The following is a 23193-nucleotide window of genomic DNA, read 5'->3' as shown; positions in this document are numbered from 1 at the left end:
TATTAGCCACTTGGTTGCTAAATCTATTCTTGTGATATTTTGGCAAAGAAAGTGGCTGATTTCTCCCTTGTGCTAGGAATTTGCCTGAAGCTGAAGTTGAAGAGTTTTGGACTAATTTTAAGACAGTTCTCCTAAATTGTGACAAGTTGACATTAAAACCAAACATAATACTATATTTTGGACTGGATAAGAAAACATATCATGCTTATTTTTCTTTTAGAAAAACAGGAAATAGCATCTTATTTCCTATCATCGCTAACTATTCACTCAAAATGAGTTAATGGCTCCAATACTGCATGGCATGGTTAATCCTGCAACTTAGTGCTTGATGTTGAGACTATTTCTACATTTTCATTGACAATAAATAATAGCACAATGAATATCTGCATAAAATTTTAAAGGGTGAAAGAAACTATATTTTATTTTCAAGGGATGGAACATAGGTAAAATGATGCTTCTGCAGGCAGTTGGAAAGAAAGTACAGGGAGAGTTAATGAATTAAGAAGAGGTAATCCCCACATTCCCCCTATTGTTGCAAAATGCAGAATTAAAATGCTCACATTAAAAATAAGGCCTTCCAATTTGACCTTCTGTAATCTTTTAAGATTTTTTTTTCCCACTTGAACATAGTGACAAAACTTGTAATCCCAGGATTAGGGAGGGTGAGAAGGAAGGAGTTCAAGACCAGTCTGGACTACATAGTAAAAGGTTGTCTCACATAAACGTGTGTGTGTGTGTGTGTGTGTGTGTGTGTGTGTGTGTGTGTGTGTGTGTGTATGTGTGTGTAACAACAATATCTTGTATTTTTAAACTCAAAGTTGAACAGACAAAATTGACAACCTGTTCAATTGCGAGCAAATTTCTATATTCCTGCACTTCCTATTTCCTATGCACTGAGTACTAAAACATCTTAAGCAGCACAGAGTCCCAGGAATGCAGAAACGCCTCTTGAGAAAAATCTTATAAAACAAAAAAATTAAATAGCAACAGCATTTACTTGTTTTGACTGTGTTGAATTTAGATTACTGAGCAGATGAATAGAACTGCCAGTGAGCACTCTAAATTTAAGAAAAGCATAATTGATGTGGACTAGAGAAAAGGGCTAGGGCTAGAAGAGAGAATTCAAATCGGCAAAAGACAGGAAAAACCATGGGACGAGGTGTGTGTGTGTGTGTGTGTGTGTGTGTGTGTGTGTGTGTGTGTGTGTGTAAGAGAGAGAGAGAGAGAGAGAGAGAGAGAGAGAGAGAGAGAGAGAGAGAGAGAGAGAGAGAGAGAGAGAGAGAGAGAGAGAGAGAGAGAGAGAGAGAGAGAGAGAGCAAGCATACAGTATGGTTTTCCTGGTGTAGACCTCACTTGCAACCACTGAAGATGTATCCTGAGAAGTGGAAATTAAAGTCGAAAAGGTAGACTGGGAAATATTACTGAAAGTATTGACCAATAAACAAATGTTTTTAAGCTCTGAGGGATATGGGGGAGCCTTGAGCCTTTCCAAGCAGTATTCGCATGAAGACAAACTTGGTCAGCGCCGCGTGTTAGGGGACTCAATGACGTCCTAAAACGGATGGAGATGAAGTGGTATGGACTCCAGCCTTACAGACTGACTTGAGACCCAAAATATGGTGGTAGTCTTTCTAGCCCTGTGAGGCCAGGGCTGCCTTTCTTTGGTTCAGAGCGGTTTCTTTCTTGTACCTTTCTCTCAGCCAGAAGCTGAGCTTCACTTAAGGACTGAGTTCTGTCCTGCGGGGGGCGGGGGGGGGGGTGGAACCGCAGTGAACTCCAAAGCCTAGGCCCTGAGGCAGGCTACACCACTCGCAAGTCCTGCTCGCGTGCGCGCGGGCCGCACGTGGACAGCGCAAGGCTTCCTGGACCATCCTTGTTTCCCGGTCGCTATGACGACGAGGCTGCCGGCAACGGGCGGCGGGGGGCTGGTCGTTGAGGCTGCCAAGTGAGTCCGGCCCGGCCCCCGGACCTCGCCCTGCGGTGAGCCAGCTCCATCTACCTGAACGAGGGCTATGAGAAGATGGTGGGGCCTACAAGGAGTAAGCTCAGGGAAGCTAGCCCCAACGCGCGGCAGTCCTCCCGCACCACGCAGGCTACGCGGAGGCGGGGCGCAGGGACAGTGGAGCCCCAGCTGGAGCGCGGCGCGTCCCAGGAGAGACCCAAGCGGTCCCTGCTGCAGCCTTCCGTCCTTGGCTGCAGGAACCTTGCCGGGGGCGCCCGCAGCTACGCACAGCGAAGGCTCCGAAATCTGAACGCGCAACATTACTTTCAGCTGGAAGAGATCACCAAGCTCCTCCTCCTCGGCCGCTTCCAAATCCTCCATGCTCTTCTGGACCAGTTGCGCGAAAAGGTGCAGGCACTGCAGATGAACCGCTTCCCCCACAGGACCCTCTTTGGCTTAGGTGAGGAGAGCCTGCTCAGAGTACTCCAGTATGGGCCAGGAAGGATGTTCCTCCAAGCCTAGAGACTTGAAGGGTTTTCTTGGGACTTGGAAGTTTGGTCCACAGTGTTGGAAGAGTTGATGGCCGGATCTGAGAATCACGTGCCAGGAATTCTCAGCCTTCCAGTTCCTGTTTTAACCCAGTTTTTAGTTTTCTGATTTAGTTGTTATCTGCATGCTAACAAGAAGTTACCTGAATCAGAGCAGCCAGTTAACACAGTGTGTAGAACTGGTTGTCTTCCTTCTGGACAAAGCTATGTTTCTTTGTGTTTTAAATAAAAGTATCTTTGCTGAGATCACTAAGTGGAAGAAGGGGAATAGTAGACAGTGTATCACCCCTGCTGATATTTACGTCCATCTTCCTGAGCTTTAGCTACTGCAGCCCAGGAGTGTTTCTGTGTAAGCACATCCTCGATTTATAGCTCTAACTCTCTGCAGCTTTTGAGGCAACTTAAATGTTGCTGCTGTCTGGTATTTGAGCTCAGAGCTTTGGCAGACTAGCTGCTGGTATAAACTGAGCCATAAACACTCCAATACAGGTTATTGGAGTCTCTTCCTACCACATGGTATTTGGCTGCTGATGTAAAAAAATAAGACGAGTTGCCCCCACTGAAGTGCTAATAACAGTAATTAAGCAATAATTGAAATTCGTATTTAGATTTCCATCGGATGTCTATGCCAACATGCCCATGCCGCGTGCACAATCAACAAGTCCATGCTCCAGTGTACTGAAGTGGGGTACAAGGGAGTTACCCCCGAGCAGAAGGAAGTGGGATGCTATATCAGAGAGGACTTTTAGAACCTGGGTTCTAGCAAAGGGCTCATGTTTGGCTTTGTGGAGCTGAAAAGTGTGTGTGTGTGTGTGTGTGTGTGTGTGTGTGTGTGTGTGTGTGTGTGTGATGCTGACATGATGGCAAGATTCAGGTCCTAACAGTAAGACAGCATGGTGTGAAAACAAAATTAGGATGAAAGGAAAGACATGAAGAGTAGTAGGAGGAGGCTAATGGGGGCATCGTCATAGAGTTCAGCTCAGTGCTGGGTGGGAGGCATTTGAACTCTTTCTGTGTGAACGCATGGATTATTTTCTTTCTTTTTAAATTGCTTTTTAATTTTTTGGATTTTAATAAAATTACATCATTGTGCCCCCCTCTTTCATCTCCCCCTAATCCTCTCATGCATTCCCCTTGCTCTCCTCCAAATTCACGATCTTTCTTTTTAAATGTTGTTACACACACACACACACACACACACACACACACACACATACACACAGAGACACACCCCTCACACCCCTAAGTACATAAATGCGCCCTTCTTAGTCCATATTGTGTAATGTTACTCGTATGTATATGTTTTCAGAGCTGAATATTTTTTACTAGAAAAGCAGTTGGTGTGCTTTCCCTGGAAAGGCTGTTGGGTTTTTAAAAAGTTCTTTATAAAATATTATAACAAAGTGTTCCATTTATATATAAATAATGTTATATATAAAAATGAATTATATATATTTAAATAATTTTAGTTCTTTTATAAAGATATATATATATATATATATATATATATATATATATATATATATATATATATATATTTAAAACATGAATTGTTCAGGGTAAAGAGAACCATCCATGGCATTTGGTAGCTATGTGATGCTGGCAATGAGTCACTTTTTCTTTAAACCTTAACAAGCTGCTTGATGAGAGTGTGCTTTTGAGATCGTGTGGCTTGAAGTATATACTGTGGACTGGAGATGGACGGAGAGAGAATATGGAAAATTCCTGCTAGGACCAGGCTTCAGTGGTGTACATAATAGCAGCAGAATAGGATGGAGAGGAGAGGCGGGTGGAGAAGGCAGCTGCTGAGATTGCAGAGGAGGCCAGAGAGGCAGCAGGGGAATGAGGATAACGACTTGGGCATTATCCTCATCTGTGTGGAAGTTGAAGCGTCAGATGGCAGAGAGATATCCAAGGCAAACACCAATGTACAGAAAGAAAAAGGGAAGACTAAAGACTGTGGAAAAATTTTAAGATTAGTTTTAACAGACAAGTAAAAGAGGAAAACTGAGGTGTATAGAAATGTACATCTTTTTGTGGAAGGTGTTGCAGGAGGGACGAGAAACAGGAACAATTTTTGAAGATCTTTGGAAATATAGATGGATCGATGTCATATTTGGCCTTTCACATTTGTGTGTGTGTGTGTGTGTGTGTGTGTGTGTGTGTGTGTGTGTGTGTGCACCCTACTGCTCACACATACAAAAGCCAGAGCAGGATGCTGGCTTGTGTTTTTCTGTCACTCTCTACCGTACTTGCTTGAGTAGGCTCTCCCACTGAAGCATAAGCTCATCATTCAGTGTAGGTTGGCTGGTCAGTGAGCGCTCAGCATCTCACTGTCATTATGCCCTAATCTTTGGTTTGTATAATATGTAGCCATGCCAGGCTTTATCACACAGGTCCTGGGGATTTGAACGTAGGTCTTTATGCTTACAGAACTCTCTTACCCCTGAAGCCATCTCCTTCATTTTTGTTTTCATTTACAAAATGTAATTTAAAATATTTTCAGTATATATCATTAACAGGGAACCGGGAAGGAAGAAATATGTATAGTTGACTAGGGCAATCTCTGTCATTGTCAAGTAAACTTTATCTCAGGACGTTTCTTTTTCCAGGTGAAGGTTATAAGTTCTTTTCAGAGTCATGCAGAGAACATTTGCTTTGTGTTCTGTAAGAGACTGCACAGTCTCTATAGAGTCATTGTTTTTATAGCCTTTTGAAACATAAAGAACACTTTTAGTTTGAGGATGATACCAAACACAGACTAGGGGTTACAGTTTGCCCATCCTGATATAATATAATATAAACAAATCTGAGAAGAATTTAAGATGAGCCCAGCATGACCAAGTTGTACAGGCAAAGAGGAGCAGGGTCGGAGATTTCAGCATGATAATTTTATGTTTCTTCATTGAATTATTTTGCATTAATTCTGTTAACCAAGATGAGTAGTTTTTAAAAATTATTTTAGGAAGTGAATGTTGGTGGCTGATTGAGGTCTCTTACCAAGGGTACTTGGTCCAGCCCCGAGGAAGCTGCCACCAAGTCTCTGTTGCGAGTTCTGCAGTACCTGAGTGAGTTAACTTCCCCAAGACAGCAAGGACCTGGGAAATTATCAAGGTCAACTGTTTCAGAACTTTGGAAATTAGTGGAAGCTTTTGTGATGAAAGGACACTCATTCAGGAAGAGCTGATGGGTCTATAAGAAGTGGACTTTGTAGCATTTAACTTGTTCTCCTCCCAGCCCCCATCCTGGTCCTCAGCTGCGTGATGGCCTTGACCACAAGCATCCTCCTGATCACTGTGTTTGTAGTTCAACAGGGAGATGCATATACCCAGAACATTGTGGAACTGGCCCTCATTCCATATGAGCCTCATGCAGGGAGCTCATCCTGGTCCTTGGGGGCGCCTAGATCCAGGTGCTCATCAGAAACAGGCAGTTCTCCAGCACTTACAAGTGCATGGGTAAACAGGAGATTTCCTGCACTTAACTGTGTTCTGATGAATGCAAGGGACAGTGTTCTAGGTTGGCTTCTGTGGGAAAGAGTCGTTTCTGAAAGAATATTACCTGAGCATAGTATATATGCTTTAAACTATTTATATAAAGAGAAAAGAGAATAAAAACCAGTAGTGAATCATACTGAAAAATTACAGTAAGGGCAAGCCAGCCATTTCCTCACCCTCACAAATGATCTAAGAGGGCCATGTAAAACTTCCAGGGCCCTTCCACTTGCAGAGGTGCACAGCTCAGTGTGCTTCCCACCTTTCCAGACTGTTCCCTGGTCCACAAAGACAGAAGCAGCTAACCGTCCAGCTTAGTGAGCTCCTACTCTAGGCTTGTGCATGTGAAGTGCTTATTTTAAAGGCATTTAATAACAAAGCTGTTTTTAACTATTTCTTTCTTTTTTTTTTCTTTTTTCCAGCAACCTTTGTGGGGATTTTGCACTGGTAAGATTTTAGTCTCAGCTTGAAATACATAGAAATATATGAGTTAACCTTTGCCATTACTATTTGTAAATAGTAAAACAACACCTCTTGGGGTGCTTTTTAGAACACCCACACCTGTGCCACTTTGCATGTATGCATTACTTTTGTACAGAGCACATGCACACAGCAGCATTTTCAGTGCAGATGCCCTGGGAGATAGCAATCTATGAAGTAAAATGTTTTAAAGTTAAACAATGGTTTATGTGTAAGTGTTTTGACTGCATGCATGCATGTGTACCATGTGTGTACTCATGGAGGCCAGAGCCCCTGGAGCTGGAGTTAGAAGTGTCTGTGAGCCAAGTTTTTGTAACTGCTGAGCCATCTCTCCAGCCCCACAAATGAAAGTGTTTTTGCTTTACTGAAGACTCAATACTGTATTTCTTTATTTTTATTTTTGCATGTACAAGTGACAGATTTGAATGATTTTATTTTATTTTTTTAAATTTAATTAATTTATTCAGATTACAACTCAGTTGTTATCCCATCATTTGTATCCTCCTATTTCTCCTTCCCTCTCGCTTTTACCCTACTCCCCTCCCCTAGGTCTATGACCAAGGGGGACCTCCTCCCCCACTATATGGTCATAGGCTATCAAGTCTCATCTTGGTAGCCTGCTTACTCTTTCTTTGAGTGCCACCCGGCCTCCCCACCAAGGGGAGGTGGTCAAATATGGGGCACCTGCATACTGTATCTCTTTAAATATCTCTGAGTCCCACAAGGCTTTTCAGTTTATCTCACCTAAAGCCTTCACTATCTTGTATTGCCCTTTCATTATCGTTGGCACAAGTTTAGAGGTAAAATCTTAGGGACTTCTGCAAACTAAAACACAAAAAAGAAGATAAAGTTCACTTTAAAATTTTTTTATATTTTATTAATTTATTCATATTACATCTCAATGGTTATCCCATCCCTTGTATCTTCCCATTCCTCCCTCCCTCCCATTTTCCCTTTACTCCCCTCCCCTATGACTGACTGTGACTGAGGAGGGGCTCCTCCCCCTGTATATGCTCATATGGTAACTCAGAAAAAGGATAAAGTTCACTTATTCTCTGAACTGGAAATGGTACTGAATGTCTGCGATTCCAGCACTTGGAAGGCTGAGGAGGAAGGACTGTGAGATTGAGGCCAGCTTGTATAGTGAGACCCTGCCCCAAGATCAGCGAAAGTCTTTTCGCAGTGGTATGACAGAAATGCTTCAAGTCTATCAGTGTACATTCGCTGGTACTCTACTATATAAAATGTTAATTTTTTAAAATATCATGTGTAAAAAGTTATAGTTTCATCTGGAATATTTTCGCTGGTATGTGAGCTCAGGTTTTATACATGTAAGAAGTGCAGAGTTGCACCAGGCATGGTGATGCACGCCTTTAATCCCAGCACTCGGGAGGCAGAGGCTGGCGGATAGCTGTGAGTTTGAGGCCAGCCTAGTCTACAAAGTGAGTTCAGGACAGCCAAGGCTATACAGAGAAACCCTGCCTTGAAAAAAAGAAGAGGTGCAGGGTCTACCACATTTCCTGGACAGTGGTGATCTGTTATCTTATCTGTGTGGCAATTTTGATGTGGGTGCTGAGGCTGGACCAGGAAGAGGCATTTTTTTTCCCACTCTTGGTTGTCTGGCACAGGACCTACCTGTAAATCCAGGAGAGAAACTATGTTGACATAAGGACTTGTGGTTTTAATTTTGTTGGAAAGTGTTTTCTAAAGTGAGGGCAGCACATTTCCTGATCATGACTGATTTTACCACATGTACCGTTTTGTCACCAGCAACAGCTTCTGAGTTTCACTGCTAATATTCTTTCAAGTACAGTCCTGTGGGGGACTTAAAAGGTCATTATTTAATTACTATATTCAACAGTTATTTTATTTAAATTATATTTGAAGTGTTTATCAATAGTTACTTTCCAATAGTTTCCAATAGTTAACAATAGTTACACAAAAGTGCTTTCCAAACCTGGTATACTGGACCCACTTCTGCAACATGGAATAGCACACAGCCTTTCCTGTGTTCTTAAGCAGCCTGGAGTAGAAGAAGAATAGGGGTGCCATGAGAATTAGAGACATGCAAGTACATGTAAGAGTGGAGTTAACCGATGTGGAGAGTGTGCTATGCTGAATGATAAATGCTCACAAATACCCAAGTCCATAAGTAAATTGTAAGATCACCTCAACATTTGTTATAAAACTTGGTTTTACTTTTATGGCTTTCTGAATTCTGAAACTGTTTTAGTGCTGGTTTTGAAGCCCGTTCTTATTATAATATGTTTATTTCCCCTCTCCCCCCTAGGGCACACTTAATAACACTTTTCGAAAATGATCGCCATTTTTCTCACCTCTCATCTTTGGAACGGGAGATGACTTTTCGCACGGAAATGGTTAGGCTCTTTCTTCTAATTAATTTACACTTTAAGAGTAGTGGGACAGCAAGGTAGAAATGTAACAGGAACGGAATTGAGCTTCAAATGGATCCCATTGTTTTTAGGCCCTTCCTATGTGAGTCTGTCACTACAAACCTTGGCCACTGCTTTTTCATTTTTTTTCCCAATAAATCTCTTGAAGCATTTAAGCTCAGGGGTTGACTATATTCTTAATGTTTGTATGGCCCTTGAATACTTCCAAGGTGTTATATCCAAGGATGGCATATAAACTGCTGTTAAGTAAAAGCATAGCCACGGCAATCTGGGTTTTGGTGACAGGCACTGGATGCAGACAGTAGTTGTGAACTTCTTTTTCTGTCATGGCTGGTCAGTTGTCTCTGATTCTCAGGCACCTACCTGCTAGATAGAAATCATATCAGCCTTAGGGGGCTGAGGTGAAACAAAAGGAACAAGCGAATGGAAGTGCACATTATAGTGTCTGGCATAAAACAATAGCTTATTTCTATCAACACATTGTTTTTATTTGTCTCACTAAATAAAGACATTGGAATATTAAGTATATTTTAGTTGTGTTGCTGCATTATCTTTGTGAATGAGCAGAGAGAAAAATCTAAAGTGCATGGAAATGGCCCATTAGAAACCAGCTTGAATTCAGTAGCCCTGGTGGTGTCTAACATATGAACACTAAAGCAGTCGGGCAAAGCAAGAATGTGTGTAGTGTTGTCTTACTGTAACTTGCTACGCCATCTCTGTTTGATATCCCTGGGAAGGCTGCTTTTTTCTCAAGGCAACAGGAGGTACAGTGGATCTGGGGAAGAGGTGAAGTGTGGGGCCCGGGAGGAGTGGTGGGAGGGGAAGATCTGGTCCAGATGTACTGTATGAGAGAAGACTAAATAAAAAGAAAAAATATCTTAAATATTTTGAAGAATAGGGCACTTGCTTTTCTCTTGTAAAAGCATGGTGCTTAAAAAAACTGAAAACAGCAAATTTATGATGAAAATAACATAAAATGGCGTAGTTCCTGGAACCTTTGAGTTTTAAGTTGAAAGTCTAGGAAGCCTATTGTTCTCTGGAAGTCAGTTCAGACACTAGGTAGAGGTATGACGTAAGCTGGATCTGATGGGCCGATGTGGATGAGCGTGTGTCACATGTCAATAGAGCGGCCATTCTTTTCCTAATTCAGGCCTGCACAGCAGCAAGAAGATACCCTAGTTTCTGGCACAGTTCGTTATATGCCAACCTATAAGCATAAAAGGTTTGGTCAAGGAGAGAGAGAGAGAAAAAAGATTTGGTCAAGTTAAAAATGCTCTAAAGTGCTGTCAGTGCTACGTAAGACCATACATCTGATCTGAGTGATGTCAGACCCTCAGAAAACTGCAAAGAATAGTAGTGGGGAGCTTGAAGACACAGACTTGTTAGTCTGAGAGTGTTAACAGCAAAGAGTCATTAGGAAGTATTTTTAATGACCCTTCCTTCCTTCCTTCATTCCTTCCTTCCTTCCTTCCTTCCTTCCTTCCTTCCTTCCTTCCTTCCTTCCTTTTCTTTTAACAGAATAAAGTTGTTCTTTAAAAAAAAAGATGATATAAAACATAAGTTTTTATTGACGTCGACACTGTGTACCTTCCTTTTTTAAAAGGGACTTTATTATTCCTACTTCAAGACCATCATCGAAGCGCCTTCATTTCTGGAAGGACTGTGGATGATCATGAATGACAGGCTAACTGAATACCCCCTGGTAATCAATACAGTGAAACGCTTCCATCTTTATCCAGAGGTGAGAAATCTTTAGAATAAAGCTGCTATGAACATAGTTGGGCAAGCATTGCCCCTGTGGAATGGTAGAGCATCTTTTAGGTAGATGCCAAACAGTGGTATAGCTGAGTCTTAATGGTAGATCTATTGCCAATTTTCTGAGTAAACGACATATTGATTTCCACAGTGATTGTACAAGTTTGAACAACCACCAGCAATGGAGGAGTGTTCCCCTTTCTCCACATCATTGACAGCATATGGTATCACTTGAGTTTTTGATCTTAGCCATTCTGATGGGTATAAAATGGAATCTCAGAGTCATTTTTATTTGAATTGTCTGAGGAGACATTTCTTTAAGTGTTTCTCAGGCATTAAATATGCCTCATTGGGAGTTCTCTGTTTAGCTCTGTATCCCATTTTATATTTATTTATTTATATTTAATTAATTTATTCAGATTACATCTCAATTGTTATCCCCTCACTTGTATTTTCCCATTCCTCCCTCCCTCCCTCTTTCACCCTGTTCCCCTCCCCTAGGTCTGTGACAGAAGGGGACTTCCTCCCCCACCATATGGTCACAGCCTATCAAGTCTCATCCTGGTAGCCTGCTTATCCTTTTCTGAGTGCCACCAGGCCTCCACACCAAGGGGAAGTGGTCATATATGGGGCACCAGACTTCATGCGAGAGTCAGTCCCTGCTCTCCCCACAATTGTGGAGAATGTCCTGTCTATTGGTTAGATCTGAATAGGATTTCAATGTTTACTGAATGTATTGTCCTTGGTTGGTGCAGTAGGTTGAGCAAAACCCCTGGGTCCAGATCCACCTGTCATGATGTTCTTCTTGTAGGTTTCTAGGACCCTCTGGATCCTTCTATTTGCCCATAGTCCTGTATTTCTCTTACCTAGAGTCTTACCAATATGATGTCCTCAAATCTATCCCAATCTCCAGATAAGTGAAGACTTTCATGGGGCATGCCTTTTGGGCTAGTGACCAATTATAAATGAGTATATACCATGTGAGTCTTTCTGCTTCTGGGTTAACTCACTCAGATGATCATTTCTAGTTCCATCCATTTGCTCACACATTTCTGGATTTCCTTGTTTTCAATAGTTGAGTAGTATTCCATAGTGTACATGTACCACAGTTTCTTTATCCATTCTTCCACTAAGGGACATCTAGGTTTTTCCAGGTTCTGGCTATTACGAATAAGGCTGCTATGAACATGGTTGAGCATATGTCCTTGTTGTGTGCTGGTGCATCTTCTGGGTATACTCTAAGGAGTAGAATAGCTAGGTCTTGAGGTAGCCCTATTCCCAGGTTTCTGAGAAAGCACCAGATTGATTTTCAAAGTGGTTGACTAGTTTGCATTCCCATCAGCAGTGAAAGAGTGTTCCTTCATCTCCACATCCTTGCCAGCATGTGCTGTCACTTGAATTTTTGATCTTAGCTATTCTGATGGGTGTAAGATGGAATCTCAGAGTTCTTTTGGTTTGCCTTTCTCTGATGACTAAGGATGTTGAGCCTTTCTTTAGATGTTTCTCAGCCATTCGGTATTCCTCTGAGAATTCTCTGCTTAGTTCTCAGTCCTGTTTCTAAATTCGGTTATTTGGTTTGGTGGTGTTTAATTTCTTGAGTTCTTTATATATTTTGGATATTAGACCTTTGTCAGATGAAGGGTTGGTGAAGATCTTTTCCCAGTCTGTAGGTTGTCGCTTTGTTCTGTTGACAGTGTCTCCTGCCTTACAGAAGCTTCTCAGCCTCAAGAGGTCTCATTTATTAATTGTTGACCTTAAGGCCTGGGCTATTGGTATTCTGTTCAGGAAGTTGTCTCCTGTGCCAATGAGTTCCAGGCTCTTCCACACTTTTTCTTCTAACAGATTTAGTGTCTCTGGTTTTATGTTGAGGTCTTTAATCCACTTGGACTTAAGTTTCATGCATGATGATAAATATGGTTCTACTTGCATCTTTCTCTATGTAGACATCCAGTTAGACCAACACCATTTGTTGAAGATGCTATCTGTTTTCCATTGAATAGATTTGGCTTCTTTGTCAAAAATTAACTGTCCATATGTGTGTGCAGATTTATTTTTGGGTCTTCAATTAGATTCCATTGGTCAACCAGCCTGTTGCTATGCCAGTACCACGATGTTTTAATTACTGTTGCTCTATAGTACAGCTTGAGATCAGGAATGGAGATTCCTCCAGAGGATCTTTTATTATATAGGATTGCTTTAGCTCTTCTGGATTTTTTGTTTTTCCAAATGAAACTGGTAATTGATCTTTCAATGTCTTTTAAAAATTGTGTAGGTATTTTGATAGAGATTGCATTGAATCTGTCAATTGCCTTTGGTAAGATGGCCATTTTTACTCTGTTAATTCTCTTGATCCATGAACAAGGGAGATTTTTCCATCTTCTGATATCTTCTTCAATCTCCTTCTTCAGAGATTTGAAATTTTTTTCAAACAAGTCTTTCACTTGCTTGGTTAGAGTTATTCCTAGATACCTTATACTGCTTGTGGCTATCAGGAAGGGTATAGTTTCCCTAATTTCTTTCTCAGCACGTTTGTCGTTAGTATATAGGAAGGCTACTGATTTTTTTTAGTTAATTTTGTATCCAGTCACTTTGCTGAAGGTGTTTTATCAGCTGTAGGAGTTCTCTGGTGGAATTTTGGGGGTCACTTATGTATACTATATCATCTGCAAATAGGGACAATCAGGACATCGCATTGTGATGTTTATTCTAAGTATCTCTTGTTTCACATTTGTGTAAACATGTCACCATTTGTTCTGTGTTGTCACTAAAAACAAACTAGCCAATGCTAAACAATAACAGAGAATATAGTGGGACATTCTGATCCAGTGAGGGGAGGAGAAAGAGAAGGAAAGAGAGGGTGGAGCTGTGAGGAGAGACTGGGAGCCATCAAGAGAATGAAGCAGGCCTAGGAGATTGTTTAAAAGCAAGTATAATGTGGAAAATCTGAATGGGAAGAAACTGTACTAGCATGGAGGTTTAGGATGGAGTAATTATAGTGCAACATTGTGCTATAGGGTAATTAAATAGATCCTGGTCTCTGTGTGGTTATTTGGGTATAAAGTTAGTTGAGTAATCACTGATTTCACTAAAGTAATAATATTAAATATCCATTCAACAGGAAATTGCTTTTTGTTTTTTTGTTTTTTTTTTGTTTTTTTTTTGTTTTTTTGTTTTTTTTTTTTTTTACTAACAGTGCCTTTTGTCTTGCAGAGGCTATTTGGTGTGATGAGGATCAATTTGTTAAGGGTTGATATTAGTGCCTGAGCTGTTGGTGTTATGTTCAGGATGTTGTCTCCTGTACCAATGAGTTCAAGGCTCTTCCTCACTTTCTCTTCTATTATATTTAGTGTATCCAGTTTTTTGTTGAGGTCTTTGATGCATTTGGACTTGAGTTTTGTCCAGGGTGATAAATATAGATCTATGTGTATTCATGCAGACATCCAGTTAGAACAGCACCATTTGTTGAAGATGCTTTCTTTTATTCCACTGTATGGTTTTGGCTTCTTTGTCAAAAATCAGGTGTCTTTAGGTGCATGGTTTTATTTTTGGGTGTTTGACTCAATTCTGTTGATCAACCTATCTGTTTTTATGCCAACGTCATGTGGCTTTTGTTATTAGTGCTCTGTAGTAGAGCTTGAAATTAGGGAGGGTGATACTTCCAGAAGTTCGCTTATTATACAAGATTGTTTAGCTACCCTGGGTTTTTATTTTTTCTTACGAAATTGAAGATTGCTCTTTCAATGTCTGTAATGAATCATGTTGGAATTTTGATGAGAATTGGGTGGAATCTATAAATTGCTTTTGGTAAGATGGCCATTTTTACTATAGTTAATCCTACCTATTCATGAGCATTGGAAATCTTTTCATCTTCTGATATCTTCTTCAATTTCTTTCTTCAACTCAAAGCTCTTGTCATACAAATCTTTCACTGGCTTGGTTAGAGTCTCCTCCAAGATATTTTATATTATTTGTGGCTATTACGAAGGGTTTTGTTTTGCTAATTTGTTTCTCAGACCGTCTATCACTTATATAAGGGAGGACTCCTTTTTTTCCAATTTAATCTTGTATCTAGCCACTTTGCTAAAGGTATTTATCAGCTGTAGGAGTTCCGTGGTAGAATTTTGAGGGTCACTTATGTATATTATCATATCATCTGCAGATAGTGAAGATACTTTGGCTTCTTCTCTTTTATCTTGTACCCCCTTGAACTTTTTAAATTGTCTTATTGCTCTAGCTAAGATTTCAAGCACTATATTGACTAGATACAGAGATAGTGGAGAGCCTTGTCATATCCCCGATTTAAGTGGAATTGCTTTAAGTTTCTCTGCACTTAATTTGATGCTGGTGATTGGCTTGCTGTGTATTGTCTTTATTGTGTTTAAGTATGTGCCTTCTTTATCATGAAAGGGTCTTGGATTTTGTCAAAGGCTTTTTCAGTATTTAATGACATCCTCACGTGGGGTTTTTTCTTTCAGTTTGTTTATATGGTGGATTACATTGACAGTTTTGTTGTTGTTGTTGTTTTATGTTGAACATCCCTGTATCCCTGGGATGAGTCTACTTGAACTTGGTGGATAATGTTTTTGATGTGTCCTTGGTTTGTGGGTAATTTGAATATTTTTGCATCAGTGTACACAAGGAAGATTGGTCTAAAATTCTCCTTAGTTCTGATTTTGTTAATTTGGATACTGTTTCTATGCCTTTTAGGTAGTTTGTCTATTTTGTTGATTTTCTCAAAGAACCAGATCTTGCTTTCATTGATTCTCTGTATTGTTTGCTTTGTTTCTAATGTATGGATTTCAGTCCTGAATTTGATCATTTCTTGCTGTCTACTACATTTGGTGTGTTTGCTTCTTTTTGTTCTAGAGTTTTCAGGTGTGCTTTTATATTATGGAGTATGCTATCTCTCCAGTTTCTTTATGAAGGCTCTTAGTGCTATGAAGTTGCTCTTAGCACTGTTTTCATTGTGTCCCATAAGTTTGGGTATGTTGTGCTTTCATTTTCATTGAATTCTAGAAATAAATTCTTTCTTTCCTTCTTTCTTTCTTTCTTTCTTTCTTTCTTTCTTTCTTTCTTTCTTTCTTTCTTTCTTTCTTTCTTTCATCCCTGATCCAGTGGTCATTGCATAGAGATGACCTATCCATTGGTGAGAAAGTAATATAGAATCTCAGAGACATTTTTATTTGCCTTTCACTGATGGCTAAGGATGTTGAACATTTCTTTGTTTCTTGGCCATTTGAGATTCCTCTGTTGATAATTCTCTGTTCAGATATGTAACTTAGTTTTTAATTTGATTATTTGAATTATTGATGGCAATTTATTGAATTCTTTATATAATTTGGATATGAGCCCTCTCTGTTAGGTATAGATTTGGGAAAGATCTTTTCCCATTCTATAGGCTGCTGATTTGTCCTATTGACAGTTTCCTTTGCCTTATAGAAGCTTTTTGGTTTCATGAGGTTCCTTTTATTAATTGTTGATCTTAGTGCCTGTGCTATTGCTGTTGTGTTTATAAAGTTGTGTCCTGCACCAGTTAGCATTCAAGGCTATTCCCCACTTTCTCTTTTATCAGGTTCAGTGTGTATGGTTTTATGTTGAAATATCTGGTACACTTGGACTTGGCTTTGTGTGGGATGATAGATATGGATCTATTTGCATTCTTCTATATGCCAACATCCAGTTAGACCAGCACCATTCACTGAAGATGCTGTTTGTTGTATATTTCTTGCATTTAAAAAAAAACAGGTATCCATAGGTATGTAGATTTACTTCTGGGTCTTCAATTCAATCAATAAACTTTCCTGTTTTCATGCCAATATTATGTTTTTTATTACTATTCCTCTGTAGCACAGCTTGAAATCAGGAATGGTGACTCCTTCATAAGTTCTTCTATTGTAAAAGACTTTTTTAGTTATTCTGGGATTTTTGTTTATCCATATGAAGTTGAGTATTGTTTTTTCAAGGTCTGTAAAGAACTGTGTTGGAATTCTGATAGGAATTGGGTTGAATTTGTAGATTGCTTTCAGTAAGATGGTCATTTTTACTATGTTAGTCCTACCAATCCATAAACATGTAAGATATCTCCACCTTCTGATATCTTCTCCAATTTCTTTCTTAAAAGACTTTAAGTTATTGTCATGCAAGTCTTTACTTGATTGATTAGAGTTACACCAAGATATTTTATATTATTTTTGGCTATTGTAAAGGCTGTTGTTTCCCTGATTTCTTCCTTAGTCCCTTCGCCATTTGTATATAGGAGAGCTGCTGATTTTTTTCTTAGTTAGTCTTGTACTCACCCACTTTGCTGAAGGTGTTTATCAGCTGTAGGAGTTCCCTGGTAGAAGTTTGCAATTGCTACTATCATATCATCTATAAATAGTGATACTTTGACTTCTTCCTTTCCAGTTTCTGTCTTACCTCATTTTGTTGTCTTACTACTCTAGCTAGAACTTCATGTACTATATTGAATAAGTATAGAGAGAGTGAATAACCTTGTCTTGTTCCTGATTTAGGTGAAATTGCTTTGAATTTCTCTCTCTTTTAACTCACCTTTATTTTGTTTAGATATGTCACTTTTATCTCTATCTCTCTAAGACTTTTATCACAAATGGATATTGGATTTGTCAAAGGCTTTTTTTCAGCATCTAATAAAAAGAGTTTTTTCTTTAAGTTTGTTTATATGGTGGATTCCATTGATAGATTTTCATATGTTAAACCATTCTTGTATATCTGGGATGAAGTCTACTTAATTATGGTGGGTGATCTTTTTGATGTGTTTTTGGATTTGGTTTGTGAGTACTTTATTGAGTTTTTTTTTAATTGAGTATTTTTATGTCAATGTTCATGGGTGAAATTGGTCTGAAATTATCTTTTTTGTTGAATCTTCTTGTGCTTTGCTTATCAAGATGACTGTGGCCTCATAAAATGAGTTTGGCAATGTTCCTTCTGTTTATAGTTTGTGGAATAATTTGAGAGGTATTGGTATTAGGTCTTCTTTGAAAGTCTGTTAGAATTCTGCACTAAAACTATTTGGTCCTGGGCTTTTTGGGAGAGGGATTTTTAGTGAATACTTTCACTTCCTTAGAGGTTACAGATATATTTAAATTGTTTATCTGGCCTTGATTTAACTTTGGTAACTGTTATATCAAGATATGTGCCCTCTCACATGTCTGCTCCCAGAAAAACATCACATGCCTTCCCACAAGATCTCTTCCAGAAAAACTTCACATGACACAACTGAATATTCAAAGAACCAGAAACTTCCTCTTCATGTAAATTGGTAAGCTATCCATTGTTTCTGTTGTTGTTGAAATCCAGCTTTATTCCACTGTGGTGTTATAGGATACAGAAGGTCATTTTAATATTCTTGTATATGCTGAGATTTTCTTTGTACATGGTCAATATTGGAGAAAGTTCCATGAGGCGCTGAGAAAATATATTCTTTTGTGGTTGGGTGAAATGTTCTGTAGATAACTGTTAAATTCATTTGGTTTATAATGTCAGGTAGCTCCAGCAGTTCTGTTTAATTTTCAAATGGATGACCTTTCTACTGATGAGAGTGGAGTATCGAAGTTTCCCACTATTTATGTGTGAGCTTCAATAGTGGTTTAAGCTTTACCTTACAAGGATGGGTGCCCTTGCATAAGAGGAATAGATGTTCAGAATTTTAAATCTGAGCCAGGAGGTGGTGACATATGCCTTTAATTCCAGCACCCAAAAGGCAGGTGCATCTATGAAGTTTGAGGACAGACTGGTCTACCTAAGGAGTTTCAGGATAGTTAGGCTACACAGAGAAACCCATCCTCACAAAACAGAACAAAACAATTGTGCTATCCTCTTGTTAGAAGATGTAATGGTTGTTATCTTTTTTCTTTTTTAAAACTTTTCACTCGAAGTCTGTTTTGTCAGATATTAAGATGGCTACTAATCTGACTTGCTTTTTAGGTCTGTTTGCTTGGAATATTTTTCCATCTTATTACCTTGAGGTGGTTTCTATCACCAATGTTAATGTATGTTTCTTGGATGCGGTAGAAAGATGTTTTCTAATTCATTTTGTTAGTCTCTGTCTTTTATTGGTAAGTTGAGACCTTGATGTTGAGAGCTATCAGTGAGCGGTGTTTGTTGAGTTCCTTTATTTTGTTTCTGTTGCGTAGGATTTTAACACCCGGCTTCTTTGATTTTCTGGTATGGGTTCCTTATTCCTTATGTTTTCTTGGATGTGGTTAACCGCTTTAGGTTGACGTTTTCCTTCTAGTGCCCTTAGTAGGGCTGAATTTATAGATACTACTTAAATTTTTTTAAAATCATGGAATGTCTTTTTGTTTGTTTGTTGTTTATCTATTGCAACTGAATTCTTTGGTGTGGATAGTGGTTTCAGCTGGCATCTTCTGTCTCTTAGAGTTTGTAGAACATCTGTCCCGGGCCTTCGGGTTTTTAGAGTCTCCGCTGAGAAGTCAGGTATAATTCTAATAGGTCTGACTTTATTTGTTACTTAATCTTTTTCCCTTGTATCCTTTAATCTTCTTTCTTTGTTCTGTGCATTTAGTGTGATTATGATGATGATGATTTCTAGGTTTTTGAGACAAGGCTTCTCTGTGTAGCCTTGGCTGTCCTGGACTCAATTTGTAGACCAGGCTTTCCTCAAACTCATAGAAATCCATCTGCCTCTCCTCACTGAGTGTTGAGATTAAAGGCATGTGCTACTATGCCTGGCTTGGCATTTCAATTATTATGTGTTGTGGGAAATTTATTTTCTGGTCCAGTCTACTTAGTGTTCTCACTTATAAGTGAGTATATACCATGTGTGTCTTTCTGGGTCTGGGTTGCCTCACTCAAGATGATTGTCTCTAGTTCCATCCATTTGCCTGCAAACTTCAAGATTTCCTTGTTTTTAATAGCTGAGTAATGTTCCATTGTGCAAATATACCACAGTTTCTTTATCCATCCTTTGGTTGAGGGACATGTAGGTTGTTCTGACATGTACTCTGGTGCCCACTTGTGGATCATTTACCCATGGTGGGGCGGCCTTGCCAGGCCACAGAGGAAGAGGATACATACAGTCTAGATGAGACTTGATAGGCTGAAGTTAGATATTAGGGAGGAAGGCTCTCCCTTTCTGAGGACTAGGGGAGGGGGTAGGAAGTATGGGAGGGAGGGGGACCTGGGAGACAGGATGAGGGAGGGGGCTACAATTGGAATGTAAGGTGAACAAATTTTAAAAATCAAAGTAAATCATTACAAAATACAAAATACACAAACAGAGATTTTTGCATGGTTGAGCCTTGATGCATGCCCAATGAATGGTCAGAGGCAGTATGAGAAAGACTACTGAATGGTTGAATTACTTTAAATATTCTCCTGAGAAACTTTGACAATACAGAGAAGCAGCCAGTGTATTCTCAGACATTTGAAAAGCATTTGCTTGGTACCATTTTAGTTACATAAACAAGGACTTTGGGAAATTAATGGTTGCTTAAAGTTTGTAACCACTTACATCTTACATGTAGAGTCATAGACAGCCAAAGTATGGGGGCAGGTGAAGTGCTACATATACAATTCTGAAGGTTACCTGCAGTTGAAACTTAGAAGTACAAAAGAAAAGAATAAAATGTGTGTGTGAAAGATGTGCATGTGTTAAAATGACACAGTAAAGATTAGCTTTATACAGAAAATTTAATGTGCCTATGGGATGTTATTCCACTGTGTCACAATTTTTAAAATGATATATTTTAATAACGAAATCTAGAGTGAAATGAGATGCTATGAAATGTGTCTGTGAACTTTTTGTTTTACTTTAATCATATACTCTTATATTTGGTTGTATGGTTATGTCATTATATTTAAGTTGACTACTATCTAGAAATATTACTAATATATAATTTCAAAATAGCTATTTTTCAAATAAATTTACTTAGTTTTTAATGTTAGAGTGACAGCATAGAGTGGTATCTTAGAAAAGCTATGGTTGTGATCGGAATGCTTTCTTCCACATTCTCTTTTGTAGGTAGCCATAGCCTACTGTTACCGCACGGTCATGGGACTGATGCATCTGTTTGGGATAGAAGCAAAGACGTGCTGGAACGTCACTAGAATGGAGCCGCTCATGGAGATACAGAGCTGTGAAGGCACGTGTCCTCCTCGCGGTGGCTGTGTGCTCACTGGTGCTTTCATGGACATCTGCTCTTGTGACTCATTTTAAGATTTATTATAAGGCCGGATGTGGTGGTGCATGCCTTTAATCCCGGCACTTGGGAGGCAGAGGCAGGAGGATCACTGTGAGTTTGAGGCCAGCCTGGTCTACAAAGTGAGTCCAGGACAGCCAAGGCTACACAGAGAAGCCCTATCTCAAAAAAATTATTATAAACTCGATCAATTTTATGTAAGACATTATCGAACTTATTTATCTCAATAAGCATTTTATACTTTAAAGTTGTTTTCTGAGAAGGTTAGATACTTAACTTGAGTATAAATTAGAAATTTAACTCGGGTACCAATATATCCAATGTAAGGTACTCTTGAGTAAAAGTCCATTTCAGAATGAGATGGTACAAAAATATTTGTGGTAACATTAGTACATACATTTGGGGGGCAAAAAGCCAAATATATGCTTTAAACAGTTATGGATTAGTTGGTGCTAGTAATTGGCTAATATACATATATATATATGTATATATATATATATATATATTGCTTTATACTTGTTTACAGTACAAGAGGAATTTTAATATATGTCTGCTGCACTGGTACCTTGGCCAACCAAAACCAAAACCAAAACCAAATTCCCCGCAAAACTTTTGAATTATGTAGCAGCTTTCCAGCTGCCCCTTGAGACTCAGTTCATAGCTACACAGAAACATGTATCAAACATACAACTGTTTCTAATGTCTTCATACATGACTATGTTTAACAATATTGATACTTACTAAATTTATTTAACTCTTGGAATATGAACAAAATTTGAATTTTCCACACAATTTTTTTAATGATACCCTTAAAAACCTAAAATGATACTGGTGGATGATGCTTAAGGAGTGATTATACTTTGTGTTTTTTGCAACATAGAAGAACGGAGACTATGGTTTATTAAACATTAGATTTTGTAGTAAACATTAGATTTCAAGAAGATATAAGCTTCTCTGGGTGTTGCGAGGCATCACTTTGCACATGTGTGCTATATATTAAGTTCCCAATCAGCAGCAGGCCAGTGTGGCACTTGGAGAGCGGGGAGACATGGGTCCTAAACTCAGCGGGGGGCTTATGCTGGCAGCAGGCTCTTAGCAGTTATATTGGTAGTGCATCAGCAGAATGTCCAGATACTGGGAATGCAGTTAAGGGCTGACCACACTGGACCACATGCTGCCTGAGGATCTGCATGTTATCTACTGAAGAACCGTAACAGATCCACATGCGGAAGCCATCTCCACCAGCTGTAGGAACAGTTCGTTTGTCAGGGGTGGAGGAGGGTTTCATACGGTCAGGTAGATTGCTGACACGCTCCCTGTCAGCTTGCTAGAAAGATGACTGCAAACTTCTGGATTTAAGAAGCATTTGGGTCAGGATGTGAAGAAAGAGAGTGAAGTTGGGAAGGGGAGAAGGACAGTGAAGAGTCACATCATTGGTTTCTAGTCTGTGGCTTTCGTCGGCCAGGAGAAGGAAAGCAGTGCGTGCGCCTCCTGTTGTACGGCCTGTATTAGCTCAAGGAATCTAAGGACCCCGAGCTGGAAACAACAAGTCAGTAAGTGGCTATAGAAATTTAGGAATAAGAAATATGTTCCAGTCTGAATATAGATTGCCACCAATTGTGCATGGACGGTAACTGGGAGTACAGCATGTGACAGAAGCCATGCAGTCTGGGGGTGACAGTGTTAATGAACCAGAGCAAACAGGGTCAGGGGCCTGTCTCCCAGCACAGCAGTGTCACTTTGCAGATGACCTAGGTTTTTGAGATCGGTTCATCAAACATTAAAATCCTTCCTACTAGTTAACCTCAAAACTTTTGCCTGAGAGTTGAGTGAAATGATGAATATCAAACACACAGGAGAGGTGGCTTAGAGGTTAAGAGAACTGTCTAGTCTTCCACAGGTCCTGAGTTCAATTCCCAGCAACTACATGGTGGCTCACAACCATCTATAATGTAATCTGTTGCCCTCTTCTGGCCTGCAGGGGTACAAGCAGGCAGAGCACTGTATATGTAATAAATAATAAATCTTTTTTAAAAACACACAGGAAATGATATACATGAAACCAAAGTCATGTATATCAGACACGTGAGCATTCCCATCTACATCGTAATAGAAGAAGTGACTGGATCACCACGGCACAGAGGCCAAGGCTCTTCCCCTGAGGTCAGGGACTGTACTGCACTTATCTGAGAGCCGTAGAAAAGACAAACACATGTGGTGGCTCCAGGGAATTCTTCACGTGTTTCTACAGAACATTCTGGATGCTGAACAGTAGCAGCAGCATCTAAATGAATGTGAACCCCAACATACCATTACATCCTAGAAACATGCCATTAGGGGAAAGTGTAACTGTAACTAAATGTACATCGTAGAGGTTGC

The 23193-nt window shown here is 39.6% G+C and overlaps 1 protein-coding gene across 1 annotated transcript in view; it reads left to right on the top strand.

Moving 5' to 3' along the window:
- The first annotated feature begins 1869 nt into the window (after positions 1-1869).
- DPY19L2 (dpy-19 like 2) overlaps positions 1870-23193 on the top strand; it is a 90163-nt gene continuing 68839 nt past the window's right edge. Inside the window, exons 1-5 of the mRNA XM_084781547.1 lie at positions 1870-2402; positions 6407-6431; positions 8755-8842; positions 10482-10619; positions 20637-20757. Coding sequence (XP_084637673.1) covers positions 2021-2402; positions 6407-6431; positions 8755-8842; positions 10482-10619; positions 20637-20757 — 754 coding nt within the window. The 5' untranslated portion in view covers positions 1870-2020. The remainder of the gene's footprint in view (positions 2403-6406; positions 6432-8754; positions 8843-10481; positions 10620-20636; positions 20758-23193) is intronic.

This window comes from Acomys minous, assembly GCF_964271855.1.
Source record: "Acomys minous genome assembly, chromosome: 5".
In the NCBI taxonomy this organism is placed as follows: domain Eukaryota; kingdom Metazoa; phylum Chordata; class Mammalia; order Rodentia; family Muridae; genus Acomys; species Acomys minous.
This window is presented reverse-complemented; position numbering and strand designations above follow the sequence as displayed.